Source organism: Pan paniscus, chromosome 1, assembly GCF_029289425.2.
Source record: "Pan paniscus chromosome 1, NHGRI_mPanPan1-v2.0_pri, whole genome shotgun sequence".
In the NCBI taxonomy this organism is placed as follows: domain Eukaryota; kingdom Metazoa; phylum Chordata; class Mammalia; order Primates; family Hominidae; genus Pan; species Pan paniscus.
Genome location: NC_073249.2, coordinates 154,952,789 through 154,965,278, shown reverse-complemented (window position 1 = coordinate 154,965,278; position 12,490 = coordinate 154,952,789). Strand labels below are relative to the sequence as shown.

Here is a 12,490-nt window from a genome sequence, read left to right as displayed (position 1 = left end):
GCACCTTACACTTGGACAGCGATACACACACACTCTCTCTCTCTCTCTCTCACACACACACACACACACTCACATGGCCAAAATGTCAATAGTACTGAGGTTAAGAAACTTATTCTAGATGGATATAAAGGTACCTTTATTTTAGAGTGTGTATATGTGTGAATGTGCACGGGGAGTGTATTAGTTTTCCTATTGGCTGCCATAACAAATTATCACAAATTTAGTGGCTTAAAACAACACAAGTGTATCTTACATGTCTGTTAGGGTAGACATGTCTCACTCAGTTATACTCGAGGTGTTGGCAGGGCTGAAGTCCCTTCTGGAGTTTCTAGAGGAGATTTCATTTCCTTGACTTTTCTGGCTTCTAAAGTCTATCCATATTCCTTGGCTCAGGGTCCCCTTCCTCTATCATTAAATCCAGCCATTGTAGGTTGAGTCCTTCTTCAGCACATCAATCTGGCCTACATCAGCAGTCAGCTCCCTCTGACCATTCTTTTGCCTTCCTCTTCCACTTTTAAGGTCCCATGTGATTTCACTGGGCCTGACTGGATAATCAAAGTTAATAGGCACTTTCTTTTTTTTTTTTCTTTTTTTGTGGCAGGGTCTCGTTCTGTCACCCAGGCTGGAGTGCAGTGGCACGATCACCACTCACTATAGCCTCCACCTTTTGTGCCCAAGCAATCCTCTCACCTCAGCCTCCAAAGTAGCTGGGACCACAGCAGCTATTTAAAAAAAAATTGTAGAAATAGGGTCTCCCCGTGTTGTCCAAGATAGTCTCAAGTGATCCTCCTGCTTCGTTCTTCCAAAGTGCTGTGATTATAGGCTAGCCCTGTCTTAAGATCAGATTACATTTTTCCTTGCCACTTAACCTAACAAATTCATTGGTTCTGGAGATGAGGATGTAGTCATATTTGGAGACTGTATCATTCGGTCTACCACAAGGGGTAATGAATGAATGTAGGTGCAACATTCAGCAAAGTTATTTGCACATAGTTGGTATTGAATTAAAGTGAGACTTCATAAGTCTTTATTGACATAAACTGAAGTCATCCTGCCTGCTCTTTTAAAATGGTCTCACTTAAAATGAACAAGTCCTAAGCAGAGTGAATAACAACACATCTCACTTTATTCTGCACTAATAAATAGTTGCAAAATCTGTCCTTCCTCAAGTCTTCAATATCTCATTTTAAAAAGTGTCCATCCACCCATTTGTTCAAGTCAAAACCTAAAAGAATGAGCAAAATCCTCAGATAAAATTTTAATTGTGTAACTGTTGGCTCTTTTTAAATGTTAAACTCTTGTTTGGGTTTGGCATTAGAAACGATTGGCTACAGTCTTTGTAGCTAACTCTGTCCCATGTAAAGTATATTTTTCCTCAAAATAACATTGCTAGGGTAGAATATATTTTGTAGAATGCTGGTGTCTTATTTGTTACTTTTTACTACAACACGCATTCACTATTCTACACTTGTGAAAATATGGAAATTATAGAGAATAAGAAGGTTTTGGCCTCAAATAAAAATAAGCAATCTAAGTCATGAATGTCTAACTAATCCTTTTTTTCTTCTTATTATGTCAGCCTTCACGGTCTTATGTGTCCTAAAGATAGCATCAACATACTAAGTCACAGCTTAAGCAAAACGATTGGCATGAAGCTAGGCTGAAAGAAATACGTGCATTTATAAAAACAATAAAACTCTACTGAGTTTCTAACATTTGTCAGACACCATCCTGGTTGAGAGTCAAAAAATAAAATAAAATAAAATAAGACCTAGTCATCACGCTCAAGAAGTTGACTTGAGATCTTACTTGGAGTCCACAAATAGATTTACGGTGTTCATAAGCCTGTGCTCATGTAAAGAAGTATGCTAAAGGTATGTGTATTTTTCCAGAGAAGGGGTCTACAAATTTCATCAGATTTTCAAATGGGTTCACGACCACAAACTGTTTAAGGGCCACTTGTCTAAATGCCAACCTACCAATGCGGGCTAGAAAACCGACAACTTAGTGCAGGTGCATGGTCCCTTTTTCCCCGAATCTTTCTACTTCTAACCTCTTGCTAGATTACTAACCAGAAGATGCTGAAGGGATGGGTGGCGAAGTATGGGAAGAGAGATATTGGAACATAGCCTCACTCTAATTCTGCAAACTAAGCTTTGCCACCAGTTTTAATTGTGTCCATTTTCTTGTTGGTGCTACATATGATTAATCCTTATTTTTCTACTACAGATCATACAGTAAACAATATTAGCAGATTCAAATTTTCTCCTGAAAAATGTTATCTTTGCTTTACATAATGGTTACAAAGAGTATTGTCAGTTGGCATTTAACTAATGAAAACAGTAAATTCCTAATTGCCTTTATAGTGATATCTTAATTATATACATGATTTGGGGAAAAAAACAGAAAAATTATTTCATAGATCAAATCCCATTAAAATGACTCCAAGAAGAAAAGTTATTTCACCAGACATAGGTTTTATTTGCAGTGTTTCTTAAAATAAATGTGTCAGCTAGAGGTTAGTAATCTTTTATTTATAGAGAGATTTTCATAGTGATAGTGTACATTGCACTGGGATTTGACATGTATTACTTACACAGTTATTTTCTTTGTTTTTTTTTAAGAGAAAATGAATATACTCCAAGATAGGCAACAAATATAACCACTTTCCAATACAGATTTCACATGCAAAACTAAGAATTACTACCAAGAACATGAAAATGTGATCAGTCTGCTGAGCTCTGACATACTTATCAAACTCTGTGCTTCAGGAATTGTAAGAAATATCCATTAATCATTCAAGGGACTTTTAAAGGCAGCAAATCTTGCTTAAAGGGATAATTACTTTAAATTATTTTCAAATTGTAATTTTGGACTGTGTGTTATCAAAAACAGAAATATTGCCTCAGTCTCCAAATGAATAATATATAATATTCTTCTTCTTTCTTATATATCCTATTCCCAGATATGTTTTTATGGAATACTTGACACTCTAATTCAAGCTGAAAACATGGAAAAAAAAAAGGATAAAGTAGGGCAACATTTCTCCTCATCAACACTGACCACAAGCTGTATAATTATTTGATTTTTGGCCCTCTTCTACCACCCTCTCAACATATTATTCATCTCATGAGTAGATCCAAGACACTGAATTAGAATCTTCCTTGCTGGTATAATTTCCTAGTTAGCAAAGATGCTTATTTAAATTCCAATAGTGCTCCTCCTTTCTGCTATGAACTCACAAAGTTCCTTCTATAGGAAAAAAAAAAGAGATGACTCAGATGGAAGCTGACAATGTGTGGTGGCTATCGATATGATTTTTTTTTTTTTTTTGCTCTTCCCTACTTGTCTTTCATTGGCAAGTAACAACAAATTGAAAATGTAAAAGAAAATATTATCAACTTAGTAATTCCCTTTGTGTAGAGGAAGAAGTGCATTATGGATTTTGGCACAGTTTTGATCTAAAGTATTGTTCTAATATCAGACCTTACATTAGGCAATACATAAAACTTCATGTGATAATTTTGCTTAGGAATATATGATCTATATATTTACATAGAAAATCTTTTGGAAGTAAAATACTATTTACTGAAATCTACTTTCTCTTTCTGCTACTTCTTTATTCCCAACTGTAGAAAAGTAATGTTCAATAATTCTGAATATTAGAATATTTAGAAGAAAATAATGTGTATTCTGGAAGACAAGCTTGTATTCAAACAAGAATTTTACTAAAAGTAGCTCAATTCACCTTATATCTTGTAAATCATAGTAGCTAAACCCATAACCTAATGAATGTCAATATATTCACAGAAAAGTGAGATAATGAATTCCTAGAATCTGGTCTGATATATCCTTCCATGTAACCATAGCAATTCTAGCCAGAAGGGATTGTGTGAAAAGAAAGCTGAAAATGTCCACCTGAAAAATGCATTAATTTTTTAATTGTTATGCAAGATTTCCTTGCCTAAAAAAGCTTACCCCACATAAGCACAGATGGTGAACCTGAGTTTTTCTGTCAAGGTATATTTCGGGAAATAATCTTGGATCTAAATTTGTCTGTGAAGGTATATTTGGGAAAATAATCTTAGATCTGAATTTGTCTGTGAAGGTACATTTGGGAAAACAACCTTGATTCTGAATTTGTCTGTGAAGGTATATTTGTGGAAATAATCTTGCTAAAGTCTAAGATCACGAATGACACCTGAAAAACTTACTTTTCCCAAGTTTCCCAAATTAGGCATAACTATTCTAAATTGTTTAGATATCAGACCATTGTCTCTCTAGACCTCAATAATACTGCTTCATATAGTTCAACAGATTAAATATTTCCTACTGGATAAAGTACCTGGGGAATATAATGGTAGTCCTGGCCAGGCGTAGGGGCTCATGTCAGTAATCCCAGCACTTTGGGAGGCTGGCCGAGGTGGGTAGATCGCCTGAGCCCAGGCATTTGAGACCAGCATGGGCAACATGGCAAGACCCAATCTCTAAAAAAAAAAAAAAAAGCCAGGCAGAGTGGTGTACACCTGTAGTCCCAGTTACATGAGAGGCTGAGGTGGGAGGCTCACCTGAGGCCAGGGAGGTTGAGGCCGCAGTAGGCCAAGACTGAGCCACTACACTCCAGCCTGGACACCGAGTGAGATGCTGTCTCAGGAAAAAAAAAATAATAATAAATAAATAAATATATACACACACACACACACACATATATATACACAAACATATGTATATATGTGTATATATACACACATATGTATATATGTGTATATATACACACATATGTATATATGTGTATATATACACACATATGTATATGTGTATATATACACACGTATATATGTATATATGTATATATATACACACATGTATATATGTATATATACACACACGTATACATGTGTATATATACACATATGTGTATATATATACACACATCTATACACATATATATACACATATTTGTATATATATACCTATATATATTTTTTTTCCTGAGACAGCATCTCACTGTTTTATATATATATAAAATGATCGTCCTGTTAACTAATGAGGCATATCTTCCAAAATGCTAATAAGATCCTGTCTTCATAAATTGCAAAACTGGACATTTCAGATCAATAGAAATAGAAAAAAGCAATGCAATGTTCTTAGGCCTAGTTCCATCGTTACTACTTCATTGTGGGGAAAATTTGTAGGGACTAATACAGTCTTATTGTTATCAGTAATTGAACTTACTTGGTCTTTCACCCTGTGATCAGTAGTCAGGTATTGATTAGTCTGCCTGAGCTCAGTATAATTTGTCTTCCATTGGACCTGCACTATAATGTAAATGGGGTAAGTAAATAATGATTTATGGTAGAACAGGTCGGAATCCCCTGCAAAGGGAATAAGAATGAGTATGTACACCCCTATCCATGTAATGTTTATCTTAAATATTTGAGATCACTTTTAGCCAAATTATAGAGAGCAAATAATAAGCATTTTCTTACAAGCAGATAACAGGTATTTATCATATATGTTCTTAGAAATGTAGCTTTGTTATCTAGTTATTGATATAAAGAAGCTATAGATCATGTACAAAAAAACATGGACAATTTTGGGACACCTACTCCTAGTTTTTACTGGTAGTAGCTCCACTAACAAGTTATCTTTTTTCATTTATCTAAGATTATGTTTTGTAAGTATGAAGGTGCATTCCTTAAAGATAAAGATATTTTGGGTAGGGTAACGACACATAACGGGTTATTAAGCCATTTTTATTTCATATGGTTTATTATTGTTTCCATGCTAAAAATATTAACAGCATGAGGTTTGAATCTTTGTCCATTTCTTTGTGTTTTGGAGCATGTCCAAGATTGGGTTCCCATGTATAATCTTGATCTCCTCCACAGGTAAAAATAGATCCTGAATAAAACAGACTAGGATCCAATATGAGAGTCTTGTCATGAGCCATTATTGCATCCAGACAATGACTGTTTCAACATCTGTAGCTCTGTAAAATTTTTGTTAGTGGTGATAATTTTTCTTTGGTTTCATTTTTTGACTTGTTGAAACTTTTGAAATTTTCACTGTTGCAGCACAATGGCTTGAATTGTCCAATGTTTGTAGTATTTTTTCATGCTTTTTTCACCATTGCTGTTTTTTTTTTTTCTTCTTTTGGTCTTTTGAGAAAAGCAGGCCCATGTCCTGTGATGCTGTTTATTCCCATCAGCTCAAACTGGAACAGAGTGTGGTGTCCTTCTCTTTCAGTGTGCACCTTGTCAAGGCCTTAGTATTCATTGAAAGGATGTTAACATTAGACAAAGATGTGCTAATCTTTGGAGAATATGGCTTTATACTTGTGGCCACATAGAGTAATTGCTCTCCAGATAATCATTAGTAAGTATAACTTTGAAGTATCTGCACTTGAATTACTCTTCAACGACTAATTGGGAGAAATAATATTTGTGGAGTTTTGCCTAAGAAGGATAGGTTCTAAAATTTATTCATAGATTAAGGTGGTAATCAAAAAGCTATCTCCCTGTTATTGGAATGGCATCTTATTGAATTTATTTTTAATTTTTTTTTTTTACTTCCCTGCTCTTCAGGTTATATTGAAAGCTGTTATAAGTAAAAGCCTTATGAATGAACGCTATGTGTACCAAAGAGATGTTCCTTATACCTCACGTGATGCACTGAGATAGCTCATGGCAGAAATGCTACTTTATTCTGAATAACAGGATCAGAGTACTGAGAAAAGTAAGTTTTAACCTATGAACTATGAAATGAATAACTGATTCTGTTTCTCTAGATATATCGGCTTTCAGAAATCTTAGAAATAAATTTTTGACATGCTCTGAAAGTATATGAAAATCATATTACAAATTTTATGATCTAACCTCACCTCTGACTGCATCCTGCTCTTCTCTTGTTTATTTTGTTCTTCCTATCTATCTTGGTGTTCTGAATACTCCTCCATAAGCCACTTCAAATCCGTTTTAACATAAAATAGAATATTAATAATAAATGATGTTTGAATGCCTTTTCACTTTATAAAGGCTTTCTCAAAACAATGACTAAGCAAGAGATATGGATCTGATATTGTCATACTTTAGGATCTTTGTGAAACGAATTCAAACAAGATAGAGTTTAGAGTGCAAGATGTTTATTAGGAAATATCCTTGTGATCAGCTACTGGGGATGGAAGAAGAAGGAGATGGGCTTGAATATAGTAAGAAGTAGAGCTGCAATGGAGTCTGGACAATAGCCTCAGCTGCCCATGAGGAGCTCTGAACCTAAAATGGCCCATCAAAGCTGTCCTACATTGGGCTAAAAGGAAAAGGTCTTTATACTCCTTGCCTCAAGCAGTCATTGGGTGTTGGCTGCTCTAGGCAGGGCTTGACTTCAGCAAGGAGGCTCTCTGCAGCTGAGGCTATCCTCAAAAGGCCCGGAATGTTGTCTTCTAACTACACTCCCAGATTCTAGAGAAATAAGCCCACCCTTGATAAGGGAAGTGTAGCACCCCACCTATTACAAATACTCTAGGTGAGTTATGTACCCTAAGGAAATTGCAATACCCTGGAGAAGTTAAATACCTTTGAGAAGTTATTTTGATTATAGAGTTATGTGCTAGTCAAATCTCCTTCTACTCTGACCAGAGAAAACTTAGAGTTTTCCCTTGAAAGGGAATGAGTTGAACAGTAAACATTTCATATGTTTATTTAATACACGCTATCTATGAGTGTCTAATTTGTGCTCTATACAATCTAGACTTTAAACGTCATGGAGAACTAAAAGTAGGAACCATGTCTTAGTCCATTTTATGTTGTTATAACAGAATATCCCAGATCAGGTAATTTATAATGAACAGAAACTTATTTGGCTCATATTTTTGGGGGCTGAGAAGTCCAACAGCATAGTACCAGCATCTTCCAAGAGCGTTTGTGCTGCATCTTCCCATGACAGAAAACAGATGGACAAGAACAAGAAAGCAAGAGGGGGCCTAACTCACTTTTATAACAAACCCACTCTCACAACAACTAACCCAATCCCATGACGGCAATATTAACCCATTCATGAGAGCTCTCATGAATGAATAACCAGCTTTTATTTGACTGCACCTCAAACATTGTTCCTTTCAAGATTAATTTTCCAACACATGAACTTTGGGGGACACATTCTAAACATAGCACAATTCCTGACGTATATTCAAATGGGCAGTGTCTATATTTCATGTTTCTCAACATTACAGTATTGTAATAAGGAGCTCCTGCTTCATAACAAGTCCTCCAACCTCACACACTTTTATACTTATAAACAAAGAAATTAGTTCTTAGTAAATATATCACATAGTTCAAAACAGTGAATAATAGGTCATTTGATTTATCAAAACCATGTTATATATAGGTAATGAAAAAAATTATTTTATTATTAATTCTATTAGTCAGTTTCAACCCTTTTAAAGCCAGGCTCCAAATTATCACATTCTCCAAATTTCATAAATACATAGGTTGCTCAGCTCCATTGGATAAAGAAAAAATATAAAGAGAAATGAAATGTACTTGTGGAGTAAGTAGTAACAGGAGCTATATGTAAACATTAGTTTGCATGGTGTTCAATAAAAGTTATAAAATATTTTTCTTTTTTAACTTAAACATTTTTTCCCATTAAATCAAAGCAAATAATTGACGTGGGATTTTTGTTATTTTTTTATTTGTTTTGTTTTTGTTTGTTGTTGTCATTTGTCTTTTTTTGACTGGTGTGGACCTTAAAGATCTTCTTGTCTTATGTCTCTTTTGAAATGAGAAAGCCAGAGTTCAGAGAGACTTAATAATTGCCTAGCTTATGCAGGACAATTCCAGATTAGAATGCGGGTTTTCCTATTCCTACTTTAGTGTTTTCCCTCCTCCATTGCTCCATTTATTTATATTAATAGCTCTAAGAAATCAATAGCACTAATAAATTTCTCAAACATAGTGTCTGTGTTGATAATATATCCCCTTTTTATCCCTTTTCAAAATGATTTTAAAAAAAATAGTTCCCTGGAGTACATGCAACAATTGAAGATGAGCTTTGTTTTTACCAGCCAATATATGTTTGACATCAGTGATTAATACAGTCTTCCCTCAGTTGCTAAGCTTCTTTATCTTGGTGAATAAAGGATTGTCAGATTGTTAGGCAAAGAGCATATGCTTCAAAACTATGCTGATACCCCTGAGCATCAGACAATCTCACAAATTTAGGGACTGAAGAGGTGTACACATCAGTTTACTTTTGTTCATTGAGAAGAAATGTAGCTTAAGTGGGGTTGACTTTTTATGACATTTATTTAGTACTTGAATTGACTGACAAGCCTATTAATGTATTCCCTGAACTTTATTAATGTAATTTGAAAACTGCCTACATGTCAATCAACTTCTAATAAGTAATTATGTTCATAAATACTGTAAAATTAGTAGCTTTTAATTTTATCCAATCTTGTACTTTCAAAACAGTAACATGGATTTTTCTTTTTCTAGAGGAATAAAATATTATACTGAAGGAACATTCAATAAGTACATTCGTAACTGCTCAAAAGTTCACCATCGTCTAATGACCAGCAAAAAAGAGTACTATAGTAAGACATGTAGCAGTTTGAAAAATGTGAACAATATTAAACAACCTATGTAATATAAAGTTATTTTAAAAATCCTATGACAATTAAATATGTACCTAGGCTGGTCTTAAATACCGATAGTCTGGGTATTTAAAATATAGACCTAATATGGAACAAGAGAGAATGGAAAAAGGAAAATGGGATATATTTATTCTTCAGAAATATATCATTTAAACCTACAAGTTTAAAATGTACAAGCCAAATGTCTGTGTCTTAAGTAACTCGAACATATTATTGTTCAAGTATACTTTCTTTTTTCACATAATGAAAATCTTTTAGAGTCTTTGAGCTAGAAACTCAAGTCAAAGGGCAGAGAACTGAACAAGAGAACAAGATTAGGCTTGAATAACATAAGAAATGTGTTTTGTCTTACAATCTCATGTCGGTTTCTGAAGGTGGATTAACTCCCACCCTCTGGAGTCCCTGAATAATCTCTGATTAAAGATGAACTTTTGTGAAAATGTTATTATATTCTGATATACCACTTTTAAATAATGAACATCATCACAGTCTACAATAATCTGTAAAAAAAAAGAAAAATCACTGAGGAAATTCATTGACTTATTTTTCAATTTATACTTTCCTCCTTAAAGTTAATTGTTTAAGAAGTTTAACCTCACCACAGTTAAAATATTTACTGTACTAACAATTGAAGCTGTGTTTGAATTCAAGTTTACCTTTACATAAGGAAATAAAGCTCAGTTAATAAGTCTATAGATTAACAATCTTTTTCAGACTTAAGCTATGCACCTAAGTTAATTTTCAGCCTTGACTTATTGAAGGGTAAACTCAAAGAGAGTACAGCTGACTTTCTCACTGAACTTTCCTATTAGGAATAAAACATGCATGCTCTGGCACCACATTATCACATAATTTGTTATTAATTTTACTTAGAAATAAGGCAACTTCAGTTTTATTTCCACAGAGCATAATATTTCTAAACAACCAACACACGATTAATTTATAAAGCAGAAAGAAATAATGTAAAAGGGCAAAAAATAAACGTTTTCCATTCTCCTAGCATAATAATTACATTTTTCTTGAAAACCATTTGTATTTTAGGGGACTTATGCTCTTACATTTTAATATGCAAGATAAATAAAATAATTTGATGATTCTGTTTGTATCTGGAGATTGAAAGTTAGCTAGCATAATTTATGATCTACTGAAAGTAAATCAAATATAAACCATTGTGTACATATTTTCTCAATTACTCTATATTTAAATAAAGAAATCCTAGAAGGCTGCTACTTTTCATTGTGACTTGAATCAAAGTAAACAGAGGTTGGATTGAGACAGAGTATTTGCATGCTTGGAGGATTGCATTTAAAGAGTTACTGTGCATATTTCAAAAAGTTCTAATATTTTCACGTATCTATTGTAGGTTTCAAACATTTAATGTATCAATCATGGGCTCCCAAAGATTTATTGAAGGGATGAATCAAAGGAAGATATGAGGTGAATCAGTTACAAGTGTCATAATATGGTGTTAATGGATATTTCTTTATCTTTGTAAGTAGGGATTTGTATGCCTGTAATAGTCATTACACTTCTTAATGACTACAATACTTGCATACCTTTTTTTAAATGTGTGTATGTGTGTGCGCGTGTATGTTTCAACTGAAAGTCAGTCAAAAGACTTTTTCATTCTGTCTGTATGACTCTTAATGACTTTCTGATATCTAGGAATGTAAATTCCTGAAAACTATGACAATATAATTCAACAAATATTTCAATGACAACAAATATTTCAACATTGTTAACTGCTTCCTAGTCATTTTGATACCTAAATATTAAACATTTCTAAGCACAGTCTTTCACAATATAGCAGTTCTGAAAATACATACCTTGCACAGTTAGATGCACCTGCATTGTTCTGGGTGTATGTTGAGTCTGAACAGAACACGTGTATGGGCCATCATCTGTCACATCTACATTCTGTATCTGGAGGCTGTAGTCCCTTTTATTCAATGTTGAAATTGAAACTCGAGGATCCACTGACCATTTATCACCTCCCGCAAAAATAATACTTGACCGGTTCAGCCAGGCACCCTTTGAAGCTCCATCTTCCAAATAACACCTACAAATTACAAGAGATACAACACTATTAATCAAAATAAAAATGAGAGACAACATTATTTTGTTCTGAGTGTTATTTTCTTTTGCTGAATAATAGCACAGCATCAAATGCAAACATCAGACATTAACTCAGGAAACATGAACATACTGATGCATCTTCCATTCCCAATGCAAATGTGAAACAATACTTGCATACAGTTTTTTTAAGTGTGTAGTGTGTGTGTGTGTGTGTGTGTTCGTGTGTGTGTGTTTCAACTGAAAGTCAAAAGCCTTTTTCATTCTGTCTGGATGACACATCTAAATAAAGCTAAATTAGTTTAAACAATTTTCTGCATTAAAGCCTATTTCTTTGTTTGAAATTATGAGAAGCAGTAAAGGTCATGACTTAGACTGACCTGACCCAATCTGATACTGAATATAATGTACCAGATGCAGAAATCATAGACTCATATAAGGGTGGGTTTATTTATTTATTTATTTGTTTCTTTCTTTATCTGAGGCAGGGTCTTACTCTGTCGCCCAGGCTGGAATGCGGTGGAAAAATCTTGGCTCACTGCAACTTCCACCTGTTGGGTTCAAGCAATTCTCCTGTCTCAGCCTCCCTAGTAGCTGGGATTAGAAGCGCCTGCCACTGTGCCCAGCTAATTTTTGTATTTATAGTGGAGATGGGGTTTCACTGTGTTGGCCAGACTGGTCTTGAACTCCTGACCTCAGGCGATCCTCCTGCCTTCGCCTCCCAAAGTGCTGGGATTACAGGCTTGAGCCACCATGCCCGGC

The 12,490-nt window shown here is 34.4% G+C and overlaps 1 protein-coding gene across 4 annotated transcripts in view; it reads right to left on the bottom strand.

Annotated features, from left to right (window-relative positions):
* Window positions 1-12,490, bottom strand: part of NEGR1 (neuronal growth regulator 1) — an 886,690-nt gene that overhangs the window by 523,657 nt on the left and 350,543 nt on the right. For all 4 annotated transcript variants that reach the window (XM_003830589.5, XM_034967555.3, XM_034967545.3 and 1 more), the window contains exon 2: window positions 11,482-11,714. In XM_003830589.5, the coding sequence (XP_003830637.1) occupies window positions 11,482-11,714 (233 nt within the window). The remainder of the gene's footprint in view (window positions 1-11,481; window positions 11,715-12,490) is intronic.